General features: G+C 34.1%; 1 protein-coding gene across 2 annotated transcripts in view; it reads left to right on the forward strand.

The window, feature by feature from the left end:
• The window catches only part of kcnh1a (potassium voltage-gated channel, subfamily H (eag-related), member 1a), a 78,787-nt gene that overhangs the window by 51,349 nt on the left and 11,221 nt on the right, over nt 1–16,217 (forward strand). For both annotated transcript variants that reach the window (XM_035955936.2, XM_023287516.3), the window contains one exon: nt 13,684–13,880. In XM_035955936.2, coding sequence (XP_035811829.2) covers nt 13,684–13,880 — 197 coding nt within the window. The remainder of the gene's footprint in view (nt 1–13,683; nt 13,881–16,217) is intronic.

The following is a 16,217-nucleotide window of genomic DNA, read 5'->3' on the forward strand; positions in this document are numbered from 1 at the left end:
GTCGCCGGGAGCGCAGTGGATGGTCTGAAACTCCATCGCCAGAGCTCTCAGACAGCCGTCGCTGGCCAGACGGAAAGCTGGTGCTCCTTAAAAACTTTGCGGTTGAGATGAACACAGATATCTGCTCTCATGTCCTTCGGGCAAATCTGCAACACCTGGAGAGAAATCAGAAGAGAGCTGGACATTCAGGAAGTAATTCAGTAACAGAGGAAGTCTTCACCTGTAGCCATCAGTTTTATTTATTCATTCAAACTTTATTTAAGCTACAAAGAGGTATGAAGGTCTCATTTATAATGTAGTCGAGTGACACAGTGAAAGATGTCGGAACACAAAAAGTGCCAGCATCCATCGAAGTCGGTCCTCTGAGGGAGAAGGTAATAAATTACAAGAAAATAGCTGCATCTTTAAGCAGACTGCAAGAAAGCTGGAATTGATCAACAAAGGAAACTTGGATATAAAAAGGTTATTAGAAGGTAAAGTTAGCAAAATTATAAAGAAATTATTTAAGGTTTTCAAAAGAAATGAACCAACGAAAACCAGAGCAGATGGAGGTAAAATAAGATGAAACTAAATTGCCTAAAGGATAAGAATGAGTCACGCTTTACATTGTTCTGCAGGTTTTTCCAGGTGGCAGCAGCACATCGGTAAAACTATTCAATTCAGCTTTACTTCTATAGCAGCAATTCACAACATATGTTAATGCACAGCATAGAAACCAACAATCCAAAGTAGATTTAAACAGAGAATTCAAGAATCCCAAGTTTTAAACACAGAATCAAGTGATCCAAAGTAGGTTTAAAGAGAGAATCCAACAATCCAAAGTAGATTTAAACACAGAAACCAACAAATCCAAAAAGTGAAACAGAGAAACCAACAATTCGGATGTAGATTTAAACACAGAAACTAAAAATGTGAAGATTTAAATACAGAGACCAACAATCCAAAGCAGTTTTAAACAGAGAAATCAACAATCTGAAGTAGATTTACACACAGAAACCAACAATCCATAGATTTAAGCACAGAAACTAAAAATCTGAAGAAGATTTAAACACAGAAACCTACAAATCCAAAGAGTGAAACAGGGAATCCAACAATCTGAAGTAGATTTAAACAGAATCTAAAAATTTGAACTGACTTAAACCCATCAAGAACTTGTGCACTGTGATGAAGAGGCAAGTCTCTGTCAGAAAGCCAACAAATTTAGTTGAACTGCAATAATTCTGTCAAATGAAACAGTCAAAGTTACAACCAGAAGCTTGTGGTCGGTTACCAAGAGTCCCTAGTTGAGGTGAAAGGACATTTAATCAAATATTGACAAGAAGACCAACAATAAATCAATGAAAGATCAAAATACAGGATTGTTTTTTGTGACAAAGACAAATGGGTTTCTATATTACTGTTTATCACTTTCATAAAAATGTAGACCATTGAATATACAATATATTTACTTTCCATTTTCATTCATTTAATCTACTAAAATATGCATGACAAAACTCTCAGTTACATATTTTAATAACCAAACACCACTAGCAGCAAATCTTACTTCATATATTTGGTGCTGAGAAGTTTCTAATAAATCTGAAAGCTGTCTTTCTATAATACAGACGTTAATTTTGGTTAATGAGCAACTTGTTTCAGATGTCAACAAACTGCAGACGCCGGCGTCCACACACCAGAACCCACGAACAGATGCAGCTGACAATCATTTTTGCTCCCAAAACTCCACATTTGTGGAGTCGGGCGGAAACCTTGTAGTTGAATTTGACATTAACAACACTCCAGTTAAGTGGGAATGAACAGATGCTTTGTCTCTGATCTGAGCCAAAGGGTAAGAAAGAAACTTTGTGGGTATGAAAAAAAAAAAAAAGATCTTAAGCTGGCACAAACTAAATATAGAAAGGTGCTTCTAAAGTTTAACAGTCACAAAGAGGAAATAAATACATCTATTGAAACTGTTGCGCACCTAAATAATGTTAAGGTTGGAGATGTTTCAGAGCAGTTTCCTCTGTTTTGTTTTGTTTTTTTTATTATTATTTTATCTCATCAGTAACTGTTTAACCCTCCTGTTGTCCTCAATTAGAGAAACAAAAATATTGTTTCCTTGTCTGAAAAATGCAAAAATTAATCCAAAAAAAATCCCCAAATTTTTAAAAATGTGCAGGAAAAAAAGTTAAAAGTTTCCCTTAAAACTTTTAGAAAAAAATTATATCCCCCCCATTGTTGACAAAAAAATTATTGTAAATATTTTCAAAAAATTAGTAAAAATCTTCCAAAAAAAATCCTAAAAATATCTAAAGTGATTCCATATATATCAGTATAAGTTCTAATATTTTCTTTACGAACATTCACACAAAAAAAAATCAACCAAAAGCCAGCAAATTTAGCTGGATTTTGGTACATTTTTTTGGTGAATGTTCTTAAAGAAACATTTTAAACATTTTTTTCCACTAAAAAATATTCAGAAATTTCCCAAAAATGTTGAAAATGTGGACATCACTGTGAAAATATATTATTTTTCCACATTTTCAAACTTTAAATTTGCAAAACCTTCAGGAAGAAAATTCCAATAATTCTTTAAAAGTTTTCCTTAAAAATTTTATTTTAAAAAAATCCCCCAAATTTGGCAAGAAAATTCTTGTAACTATTTTCAAAAAATTAATAAAAATCTTCAAAAAAATCCTAAAAATATCTAAAGTGATTACATATATATCAGTAAAACTTCTAATATTTTCTTTAAGAACATTCATATAAAAAATCCAACCAAAATCCACAGAATTTCGCTGGATTTTGGTTGATTTTTATATGAATGTTCTTAAAGAAAATATTAGAAGTTTTACTGATATATATGTAATCACTTAGATATTTTTAGGATTTTTTTGAAGATTTTTATTAATTTTTTGAAAATAGTTACAAGAATTTTCTTGCCAAATTTGGGGGATTTTTTTAAAATAAAATTTTTAAGGAAAACTTTTAAAGAATTATTGGAATTTTCTTCCTGAAGGTTTTGCAAATTTAAAGTTTGAAAATGTGGAAAAATAATATATTTTCACAGTGATGTCCACATTTTCAACATTTTTGGGAAATTTCTGAATATTTTTTAGTGGAAAAAAATGTTTTAAAATGTTTCTTTAAGAACATTCACCCAAAAAAATGTACCAAAATCCAGCTAAATTTGCTGGCTTTTGGTTGATTTTTTTTTGTGTGAATGTTCGTAAAGAAAATATTAGAACTTATACTGATATATATGGAATCACTTTAGATATTTTTAGGATTTTTTTTGGAAGATTTTTTACTAATTTTTTGAAAATATTTACAATAATTTTTTTGTCAACAATGGGGGGATATAATTTTTTTCTAAAAGTTTTAAGGGAAACTTTTAACTTTTTTTCCTGCACATTTTTAAAAATTTGGGGATTTTTTTTGGATTAATTTTTGCATTTTTCAGACAAGGAAACAATATTTTTTGTTTTCTCTAATTGAGGACAACAGGAGGGTTAAACAGTTACTGATGAGATAAAATAATAATAAAAAAAACAAAAACAAAACAGAGGAAAACTGCTCTGAAACATCTCCAACCTTAACATTATTTAGGTGCGCAACAGTTTCAATAGATGTATTTATTTCCTCTTTGTGACTGTTTAAACTTTAGAAGCACCTTTCTATATTTAGTTTGTGCCAGCTTAAGATCTTTTTTTTTTTTTTTCATACCCACAAAGTTTCTTTCTTACCCTTTGGCTCAGATCAGAGACAAAGCATCTGTTCATTCCCACTTAACTGGAGTGTTGTTAATGTCAAATTCAACTACAAGGTTTCCGCCCGACTCCACAAATGTGGAGTTTTGGGAGCAAAAATGATTGTCAGCTGCATCTGTTCGTGGTTCTGGTGTGTGGACGCCGGCGTCTGCAGTTTGTTGACATCTGAAACAAGTTGCTCATTAACCAAAATTAACGTCTGTATTATAGAAAGACAGCTTTCAGATTTATTAGAAACTTCTCAGCACCAAATATATGAAGTAAGATTTGCTGCTAGTGGTGTTTGGTTATTAAAATATGTAACTGAGAGTTTTGTCATGCATATTTTAGTAGATTAAATGAATGAAAATGGAAAGTAAATATATTGTATATTCAATGGTCTACATTTTTATGAAAGTGATAAACAGTAATATAGAAACCCATTTGTCTTTGTCACAAAAAAACAATCCTGTATTTTGATCTTTCATTGATTTATTGTTGGTCTTCTTGTCAATATTTGATTAAATGTCCTTTCACCTCAACTAGGGACTCTTGGTAACCGACCACAAGCTTCTGGTTGTAACTTTGACTGTTTCATTTGACAGAATTATTGCAGTTCAACTAAATTTGTTGGCTTTCTGACAGAGACTTGCCTCTTCATCACAGTGCACAAGTTCTTGATGGGTTTAAGTCAGTTCAAATTTTTAGATTCTGTTTAAATCTACTTCAGATTGTTGGATTCCCTGTTTCACTCTTTGGATTTGTAGGTTTCTGTGTTTAAATCTTCTTCAGATTTTTAGTTTCTGTGCTTAAATCTATGGATTGTTGGTTTCTGTGTGTAAATCTACTTCAGATTGTTGATTTCTCTGTTTAAAACTGCTTTGGATTGTTGGTCTCTGTATTTAAATCTTCACATTTTTAGTTTCTGTGTTTAAATCTACATCCGATTGTTGGTTTCTCTGTTTCACTTTTTGGATTTGTTGGTTTCTGTGTTTAAATCTACTTTGGATTGTTGGATTCTCTCTTTAAACCTACTTTGGATCACTTGATTCTGTGTTTAAAACTTTGGATTCTTGAATTCTCTGTTTAAATCTACTTTGGATTGTTGGTTTCTATGCTGTGCATTAACATATGTTGTGAATTGCTGCTATAGAAGTAAAGCTGAATTGAATAGTTTTACTCGATGTGCTGCTGCCACCTGGAAAAACCTGCAGAACAATGTAAAGCGTGACTCATTCTTATCCTTTAGGCAATTTAGTTTCATCTTATTTTACCTCCATCTGCTCTGGTTTTCGTTGGTTCATTTCTTTTGAAAACCTTAAATAATTTCTTTATAATTTTGCTAACTTTACCTTCTAATAACCTTTTTATATCCAAGTTTCCTTTTTGATCAATTCCAGCTTTCTTGCAGTCTGCTTAAAGATGCAGCTATTTTCTTGTAATTTATTACCTTCTCCCTCAGAGGACCGACTTCGATGGATGCTGGCACTTTTTGTGTTCCGACATCTTTCACTGTGTCACTCGACTACATTATAAATGAGACCTTCATACCTCTTTGTAGCTTAAATAAAGTTTGAATGAATAAATAAAACTGATGGCTACAGGTGAAGACTCCTCTGTTACTGAATTACTTCCTGAATGTCCAGCTCTCTTCTGATTTCTCTCCAGGTGTTGCAGATTTGCCCGAAGGACATGAGAGCAGATATCTGTGTTCATCTCAACCGCAAAGTTTTTAAGGAGCACCCAGCTTTCCGTCTGGCCAGCGACGGCTGTCTGAGAGCTCTGGCGATGGAGTTTCAGACCATCCACTGCGCTCCCGGCGACCTGATCTACCACGCCGGCGAGAGCGTGGACAGCCTCTGTTTCGTGGTGTCGGGGTCGCTGGAGGTCATTCAGGATGACGAGGTGGTGGCCATTTTGGGTGAGTTGAGCGCTTTTACTTGTTTTTTTAAAAATACCAGAAGATCAATTCCCAAAGTGTTGCTGTTTTCTCTCACATGTGAAGAGAAAATCTGCTTTAATGAGAACTTACTGTAGTCGCCTCTTTTTCAGAAGGGTTTGACCAAATTGAGTTCTCTGCCCTGGTTTGATAAATACTTAAATACTTTGCTTTATATATTTGAGGTCATTTAAAAGAAAAAAAAGAGCCTGTATTTATCAAACTTCTGACAGTCACACTGAAATTACACATTAAAGAGCAAACTCAGGGATAAACAAGTTCTTCTCACGCTTGCAGTTAATGTTCTTTTCTAAAAAACCAAAAAAAAAACGCAACAATGAATGTGTGACATTAACAACACACCAGTTTATTTTTTCATTTGCAAATACATAAACATGGCTAAAAACAGACAAAAACTAATTCTGCTGCTGCTACACAGAAGTATAATAAGGAGAATTTAGTACCACGTTGAAGGGAGAATGATAGTAAACAAGGTAAAAACCAGCTTTATTCTTGTTGTTTGCTTCCAAATAAATGCAGAAAACTAACGCTAAAGTGGGAAAACATTCTGTTCAATGTGCAAATCAAATGCTAATGAAGCAACTTTATTCTGAATTACACCAACAGGTTCAGCTAAAGCATTATCTGTCATTCCTAGCACAGATTTTTATACAACCATTTTAAAACAGAAGGTGGCACAAAAGGTGTCTGCAGCAGGAAAGGAAAGTAAAAAATTGATAAATCATTTTGTTTCTTGAGTTCATGAGTTTACTTATATTCAAACTTTCTCTGTGTAGCAGTTTGATAAATGTGGGTCTAGAACTTTTCAAAGCTTTTGACAACATTTTCACATTTTAGCACTGTAACAGATAGTTATGATGATGATAATAATAATGGAATTCACCATGTTTGTTTCACCAAAGATGAAGTCAAGGCTTCTCATTCACTGAGATCTGCTGAAGTTCTAAAGACTTCTTAAAGGGATAGTTACTAGTTTTTTGGGGTTTTTTTTTTGGTTGTATGATGTAATTTAATGGTTGATATACCTTTTAGAAGAACTTGCACTGAAGCACTGAGCTGCTGTGGACAAGATCAGCAACAAAACAGATCGTCACTACCCTAAAGAAAGCCCAGCTGTGTATATGTAAAGTAATTCCCCTACTTTACCTCGCAGCCAGACGGCCTTTTCTCTACCCCCTCAGAGCTGCTAGACTCTGTTGACAAAAGCAGTAATTTCACTTTGCCCAACACACGAGTTGCGAGTCTGTTTCCGTGTGATTGTATTCTGGATCCAGACTAATGTCTTGAAACACCAAAATCACAAAATAACACAAACTAACTGATTTCGACAGTCGGCAACTCCTGTTTTCTGCAAGGAGAAATTACTGTTTTTGAGTCTGGCGGCTTTGAAGAGAACGCAGAGAGACATAAAAGCTTCAGGTGGACTGCCGGCAGTATTGATATTTCTAATTAGTTGGCCTCTTTTTGGTGCTTTTGTTGCTGTTTGACTCCCTGTTTAGCGACTGTAGGTAATATAATGACCATCAATAAGTGCTGCATACATCCTTACTTCAAAGAAACTAAAGCAATAAGCTGTGGCGCAAAAGATGTAGGTGCAGATGTGCAGCTACAATCATGTCTCTCACCTACATTTCACATTTTAGAAGCACAATTGAGCATAATTTTGAATCAAACCGGCCTCCATCGCTGTTCGTACGAAACAGTTTTGCATCAGAGCAGCAAAGTAATACTCTTAAAATCCTCCCTTTTCTTTGTGTGCAGCAGCACTTTACACACAGTTTCTGACTGCAGTGAAAGCTGAGCTCTTTGGGGATCGTTTTTCTGCTGAGTGATGAATTCAGGATTTGGACAAGAACTTGTTTGTCAGTGATTCACATTCCTCTCAGTCACACTTTGACTGCAGTCTGGTATTTTCAGCTTTATTGGAATCCCTTTCCATCATCTCACCTCCTTTGGAACCGTTATTGGTATATTATATTAAAGACATCTATTTAATTACTACAGAATTTTATAAGTACATTTTTTTCTTTCACTACATCCAACCTCAGGTATAAATATTGTATAAAGTTAAAGAAAAGATGCAGAAAGGAGCAAATTATATCATAGACTTGATGGATATGTGTGCCGTTTTTTTAAAAAAAGGATTATACAGAATTCTGTATAGTATATAGTCTGTCCTAGTAGTACGTACATCTGTTTTTATTGCCTAAATTAGTTTACAAGATGCCTCCAAAAGCTCCACAAGAAAATGCACACAAAACAGTGATACAATAACATACAATATTCATTTCAAAACTGCCTCCTGAACTGCAGCCGTTGTTTTGTAGACGGCGTTTTATTCTTTTTCCTTGCGAGCGACCAGAAAGCCACAACCACGGCTGTGATCTCCTCCTGTGAAGTCCTCAAAGGGCTCAGATCAATACCTCTGCCACATACTCCTGACAGGGACATTTCCAGAACATATGGCTGCAGCTGCCTCCGACAAGCATTCATAGATTTTTCTGGAAAAAAAAAGCTTCACCAATCTGCTGCTGGTTACATAAAATCTGTGAAATAGAGGTCCTCAGGGGTCCAAAGTAGTCTACGCCATCTGAAATGGACTTGATGTGTATAAATTCATTTTTCAAAAGAGGGAAACTCAACCTGATCTAACAAAGAGAAAACAACTAGCTGTGGTTCAAATGATAGTAATGTCCTAGAAACTAATGTAGTGTCATAAAAGCATATTGAAAAAGTTCAGATGTTTCTCTCTAGTAATGCGTTGAAGCCCAAAAAAACATTCTGTAGCAAAACTCAGACACAGAAGATGATAGATTTTAAAATAGGACTCAGGAGTTGGTAGAGACCAAAACTAGAGCTAAAAGAGAACAAAATGTCGAACTTTACATGTGTACAAGCTCAAAAAAGCTCAATATATCAACTTACCCCTCCTGTTGTCATCATTTAAAGGCACCAAAAAATATTGTTTCCTTGTCTGAAAAAAATCCAAAAATTCAGCAAAAAAATTCCCCAAATTTGGAAAGAAAATTCTTGTAAATATTTTCAAAAAATTTTTAAAAATCATCCAAAAAATCCTAAAAACATCTAAAGTGATTCCATATATATCAGTAAAACTTCTAATATTCTCTTAAGAACATTCACATAAAAATCAACCAAAATCCAGAAAAATTCGCTGGATTTTGGTTGATTTTTTTTTTGTGAATGTTCTTAAGAAACATTTTTAACATTTCTTTTTTCCACCAAAAAAAACAAAAAATGTTCGAAGATTTCCCAAAAAGGTTGAAAATATGGACATCAGAAGTTTCACTGTGAATTTTTTTTTCCCCACATTTTCAAACTTTAAAACGGGTCAGTTTTGACCTGCAGGATGACACGAGGGTTAAGGGAGATAATGTGTCAATATAATGTCCACAGCTTGTTTCTGCTGAACTCAAGTGGCCTACAGTTTGTCGATGTGGATAAAGTCGTCTCTCTCTGGTTGTGGATTTGACTCCTAGAAATTCATCTCTCTGTATCAAAGTTAGGATAAGCTGCAGTTAACAGACACAGACTACAAATAAAGCTTCTCTTTTCATATACAAACTTACCTTTACTGTTTACATGAGAGTTATATGGAGGGTTATGTATTAATTTGGACAAGAAATAACAAATATTTTGTTGTAATATGTGAAAGCATAGACCAGTAACATGTAGGCCAACCAGCAATAAAAATGTATTATTATCTAATAATTTAAATAATTTAATAATTTAATTTAAATATCAATATTAATTATGTTAAAATAAGTTGCAAACTTAATTATTTGGCATTTATCAAACGTCTATAAAGATCTAAAATGATTTCTGTATATGTTTTCTAGGTCAGAGTTGTAGGTTATCTAGGTCTGCATATATTTATGTGTGAGAGTTGAAGTCAAGTTCATCTCATGCATAAGTAAGCGAGCAAGTTTATTTATACAGCACCTTATCATACACAGAAGATGCTCAAAGGGCTTTACAGACAAATGTTTAAAAAAAAAAAAAAGCCATAGCAATAAAACAAAATATCCAAAACAATACAGACAAATTGGATGACAGTCGTACAGTCATATAATAAAACACCAAAAAAGACAAGCAATGAGAAAAATACGAGCATGTGAGAGATAAAGGAGGCAGTAAAACAGAAATAAAACTTATTTAAAATGAAGTGATTTAAAGTGCAGACGAGTACTTTTAAAGAAGAACACTCTTCCACTTACTCTTAAAATGGCTACATAGGTTTTTTTTTTGTTCATTAAAATGATTCCACTCTGCCTTAAAATGGTTTAATATAAATCTACCATTTCCAGAAATGTTCAAGCAAGATTAATAATATTTTATTTTATTTTTTTATTTGGACTTGACAGTGCATATTAATGAACATACAATCTCATAATACTTTACACAAGGTTGCAGTAAATATGCTGCAACCTTGTCCCACACGTAAAAGAAAAACAAACAGGGATACAGACATATAAAAAAACAATACAATAAAACAAAGACAATAATAACTTAATACTGGCTGGGTTAAACCTACCCTGAAGTGCTACTTTTTTAGAAAACACTTTCTAGGCATAGCCTGTCTTAAAGTGCATATAGTTAAAGTGCCTGTTTTTAACCCTCCTGTTGTCTTCATTTACAGGCACCAAAAAATATTGTTTCCTTGTCTGAAAAAAAAAAAAAATAGGCAAAAAAATTCCCCAAATTTCTGAAAATTTGCAAAACCTTCAGGAAGAAAATTCCAATCATTCCTTAAAAGTTTCCCTTAAAAGTTTAGTATTTAAAAAAATCCCCCAAATGTGGCAAGAAAATTCTTGTAAATATTTTAAAAATAGGAGTAAAAATCTTCCAAAAAACCCTAAAAACATCTAAAGTGATTCCATATATATCAGTAAAACTTCTAGTATTTTCTTTAAGAACATTCACATAAAAGTCAACCAAAATCCAGTGAAATTCGCTGGATTTTGGTTGATTGTTTTTGTGAATGTTCTTAAAGAAATATTTTTAGCATTTCTTTTTTTCCACCAAAAATGTTCAAAGATTTTCCAAACATGTTGAAAATGTGGACATCAGAAGTTTCACTGTGAAAATGTTATTTTTCTCACATTTTCAAACTTTAAAACGGGTCAATTTGACCTACAGGACGACACGAGGGTTAAAGTGCCTGATTTTAAAGTACCTGAATTTCTCAATGTAATACAGGAAGTCCCGCCCTGCAAGCTGACAGGATTTGCCCTTTGGGTTTGTGACATATGAAACTTCAGAAGTCTGAATCTGTAGTTTTGAGACCGTCATTGGTTGGCTGTGGTTTAAGGTTAGAAACATTCGGTGATAGTTCTTTTGCCAATTATATGGCTTCTAGCATATAAAAAAAAACAGCATATGAGCACATTAACACAGCACAAAACTTTAAATTCCAACATGCATTTCTACAATGGATACCAACTCCTATTCCTGATTTTATTAATGCTATAAGTCGATCCATTCAGGTGCATCCAGCAGATATATTGAGGCCTGTAGCAGTAGATAACATCCTACTCGACCTGATGAAACTGTGTGAACTCTGATCCATGCCCTAACATCACCAACATCCTCCTCTGGTCTGTGGTTCTTCCTCCACTGCATCCCTTTGCTTTGTCCTGGTCTTGTTAAAGCCCGCAGAATGTTTTCTTTTTAAATGATTGATCCAGTGACTAATGGATGGCGTGCTCCTGCAGGCCCAGCGAACACGTCCCGGCTGTTTTTTGGTCAATACCCTGCTATCGGTTACTCTTTGCGTAAATCAATATCCTGTCAGGGTGATACCATTGACCCGGATGGAGACTGTAATGGAGCCTGAAGTGATAAACAAGTTGCTGCTATGAATCAGATCTCATTAGCTTAATGGCACAGCGGAACATAAACAACATGTAAAGTAAACACAGAGCATCTGATCTACTAATACGTACCGCTCCGTGGCTCGTCTTGATATCAGTGATGGTTTGATGAATGCTTTTGCAACGTGAGTGGTCTATTTTTACAGACCGCATGCTGTTTTAGATGTCAACCAGCGAGTCAGAGAAATAATGAGGTGTTTTGAGCCATGTAAAGCCACATTTATGAATCTTTTCTGTCCCCTAAAATTGTTAGAAGCTGCTGATTTAAATGATGATTACACTGAGTCATATTTTTCCGTTGGTCACAGTTGCCTTTTGGTCACGTTGAGACTAGAAATAGTACTGTACATGAGTCACGAGCAAGTTTACTTTATTCTACAGAGGTAGCAGTTTATTATTAAGGACCATTTATAAAAGGCTTCACAGCAATTCATAGCTTTATTGATGTTAAGAAATCATTTATTAATGTTTTTAAAGCAGCTTTAAGTTATTAACTTGAACATCTTTCAGGCTGTGAAAAGAAACTCCTCAAACGTGACACTTTTCTGTTGTTTTTAGCTTTAAATCATCCGAAAGTCCCTTTAAAAGTTGGTGTGTTGGTAGTAAAGAGATCCATATGTCCTGCAAGAGGGGGAATTTTCATAACCTGGCAACCTGAAATGTGTACAATCAAGTAATTACAGCAACTTTTCATGCATGAGCAGTGACACAACATATACATTTTGATATAAATCGGTGTTTAGGAGATCTTACTGTACATTAAACTACAGGTAATGTGAAAATAAGGTATCAGTTAAATATAAAATGTAGGATTCAATTGAAGAAACACATTTTTGACTTGTTTTTTGTCAGGCAAATGTTTAGTTTTTGTCTCACTGCAACATGTTTATTTGGATTTTCCCATATTATCATTGACATTGATGACTTGTGACACATATTTTTGCAATCTAATGATACTGTAACACACTCTTAACCTTTGTGTAAAACTTTAAAATTAAACTTGTATGTATTTTTGTAGCCTGTTAAATTGCGCTAATGATATTAACACAGAACAAATGTATTGTTGGCTAATAAATCACTGACTGATTCTTTTACTTCAACTAAAAGCAACAGCTTTTGGATGTACAGGTTGCAAAAACTCACTTCCACCGATTAAACCACTATTTCTGGAAAAAGACTGCTGCCAATCTGGAACAAAATCCATTTATTAACAACATGGTGCCATCTATAACTGCAGACATGAGGGCTTATTAATAAGTGATAAACCAATGGGTATTTATTAGTGTATTATGAACATTTATAACTGTCATTATCGAAAAAAAAGATTACTTTTACTGGTAACACTTAAGTTTAACCTTCTTATTTAGTATTTATAATCTGTGTGAGCATTCAATAAATAGCTATAGCACCTTACAATGTAGTTAAGGACATTTTTATCAATATACAGAACAGCTATAATAACACTAAAGGGAAGTTAAAGTAACGGGTATGGTTTTGTGATCTCTTGTATTCTCAAAATGCACAAGATGGATGCAGAAAAAAAACACAATTTGCTGGTAAAAATACAAAAAATCAAAAGAATATTGAATATTTAGAACCTGCCAACTCAAAATCCGTCCTCATGAAAAATGTTTAACTGACCATGACCAAAAATCATTTCGTTTACTTTGAAGAGCAGATTTTATGGAAGAATATCTGCTTTATACAGCATCTTCCCTCTCTGCAGTTAAGGGAAATGTTTTCTGGAAATGTGTGAACATCCTATTATATTTACCATTTTCAAATAATAAATGTAGACAAAAATAAATTCTGCTATTACATCATATAATAAGGAGAATTTAGAACCACATTTAGGGAAAATGACGGAAACTAGATAAATGTCAGCTTTATTCTTGTCAGATAATGGGATGCAATATTCTGTTAAATGTGCAAATTAAATCCTAATGTGATCACCTTATTCTGAATTGCACCAACAGGTTCAGCTACAGCATTATCAGTCACAGCCCAGATTTTTTTAAATTTACAATTTGCAGTTGATTTGAATTTTTGCACTTTACAAAGTCGTCCCACATGTTTGACGCGGCGTCCTGTCTCTCTGCAGGTAAGGGAGACGTCTTTGGGGACGTTTTCTGGAAGGAGGTGACTCTGGCTCAGGCCTGCGCCAACGTCCGAGCTCTGACCTACTGCGACCTGCATGTCATCAAACGCGACGCTCTGCAGAAGGTTCTGGAGTTCTACACGGCGTTCTCCAACCACTTCTCCAGAAACCTGCTGCTCACGTACAACCTGAGAAAGAGGGTGAGTGACTCTTTAGTTAGTCCCAAGAAAGAATGTGTTATTAAATCATGGTAGCTGCTGGTTTATTTAACACGCCTGCAGACAAAATATTAGAAAAGTCTCAGTAGAAGTCAACACAGTTCATCAGCAGCACAAACTACACACTGGAAAAAATGCCCCTCTCAAAACAAGAAAAAAAACTTATTTCAAGGAACTTTTGCCTTGAAATAAGTGAAAAAATCTGCCAATAGAACAAGTGAAAAATGGCTTGGTAAGATTTCTTGAATTAAGATACGATATTTAGAATATTGAGATCTTAGAAATAGCTGGGAAAACTTATTTTAAGCTATATTTTACCAGGATTGTCAAGCTTAGGTGTCTTAAAATAAGCCAGGTATGCTAAAAAAATAATAATTTTTCACTCAAAAATGGATATTTGCTTTCATGTAACCTCCTAATTTGAGATGTATTAACCCTCCTGCTCTCTTAATTTACGGGCACCAAAAACTATTGTTTCCTTGTGTGAAAAAAAATTTTAAAAATCGGCAAAAAAATTCCCCAAATTCCTGAAAATTTGCAAAACCTTCAGGAAGAAAATTCTAGTAATTCCTTAAAAGTTTCAAAAAAAATTTATTTAAAAAAAATCCCCCAAATTTGGCAGGAAAATTCTTGTAAATATTTTCAAAATATTAGTAAAAATCTTTTGAAAAAAATCCTAAAAATATCTAAAGTGATTCCATATATATCAGTAAAACTTCTAATATTTTCTTTAAGAACATTCACATAAAACTCAACCAAAATCCAGCGAAATTCACTGGATTTTTATGTGAATGTTCTTAAGAAACATTTTTAACATTTCTTTTTTTCCACCAGAAAATGTTCAAAGATTTCCCAAAAATGTTGAAAATGTGGACATCAGAAGTTTCACTGTGAAATATTTTTTTTCCCCACATTTTCAAACTTTAAAACGGGTCAGTTTGGATCTGCAAGACGACACGAGGCTTAAACTTATTTTGCGTTTTCTTGTAAAATTCAACTCAAAACAAGATAATTTCAAGATTGTTTGACTTAAAAAGATATTTAAGATGCATTGTCTTAAAACAAGTCCCTCCATCTGCTGAAATGTCACTTGTTTAGTGAATTTATCTTCAATCAAGTGGGATGAGACATTTTGACTAAAAATAAGGCAAATAGACTTGGTAAGATTAGGAGTTTTTGCAGTGCAGTCAGAAAGCTGAATCAACGTGTTTCTAAAGCAAAATCTGAACATTATAACCTTAAAAAAGACCCTTTTTACTGTGGGTTGTATTACTTTAAGCTACATGAACCACACTTATTTATTTTCCATGCAGTTTTCTCCTGGTTTGCTGTACAGAGTGTGACTAATCCTCCTTTTAGCCTTCGGAGGGAGAAGCTTCAATGATTTGCTCCCAGCGAACACTGGCCAAGCAGACCCTTCGGCCGGTCGTGAATCTCGTCCCACAGCGAGCCGGAGCAATCAGTTAAATAAGCAGATTAATCGACATTAAGGCTTTCTAACTGAGCCAGATTTACTCATGTCAATACGTTTGATAAATTCCTCCACGCGGGCGGTCGGCACGTCTTTAATGATCTGCAGCTGCTTTAACTTGCTTGTATGAATCAAAATGAAGCTCACCAACAAACAACCAATCACCGTCAGTTAATAATCACAATCACTGGTGCTGCAGCTTCGCCTTGGATAGCAGCGAGCAGATTTGGTTGGAGAAACTGAAGCAGGTGCAGATGAGGAGGAGGTGGTACTGAAGTAAAGGTAATGAGTCAGTTGTATTACTTTGCCTTCTGGCTTCAGTAAACATGATGCAGGTAGAAGCAAAACTCTGCAAATCCTGTAAAAACAGCATCTGAAAAACAAGAATCTGCAAAGAGAAGAGCAGAATATCTCAAAGTGAATCTGGAAATTTCTTCTGCACATGTGTCTAACATATGTTGTTAGAACATGTAAAATGTTTTACTATTCATTCCTGTGGTTTAATTTTTTATTTCAGCAAATGCTCACCAGAAGTCTAAAACATTTAACATAAACAAATTTAAAAGAAAAAAGTTCCTTCAAGTCATGCTGTTTGAATCATTTAAACAGAATAGATGTTGCTGTAAAAAGAACCAAAACTGTCATTTTTAAAATTATATAGTCATGGAAAAAATGATCGGACCGCCCTGTTTTCTTCAATTTCTTGTTCATTTTTGGTACCACTAAAGGTACATTTGTGTGGACAAATATAATTAGAACAACAAAAATAGCTGATACCTAAAAGTTGTTCATGGTTTTCTTGATATTAACCAAAATCTCTTCAGCTCTTCCATCAGTAGCTATGGAAT

The sequence above is a fragment of the Amphiprion ocellaris genome, chromosome 16 (assembly GCF_022539595.1).
Source record: "Amphiprion ocellaris isolate individual 3 ecotype Okinawa chromosome 16, ASM2253959v1, whole genome shotgun sequence".
NCBI classification, from domain to species: Eukaryota; Metazoa; Chordata; class Actinopteri; family Pomacentridae; genus Amphiprion; species Amphiprion ocellaris.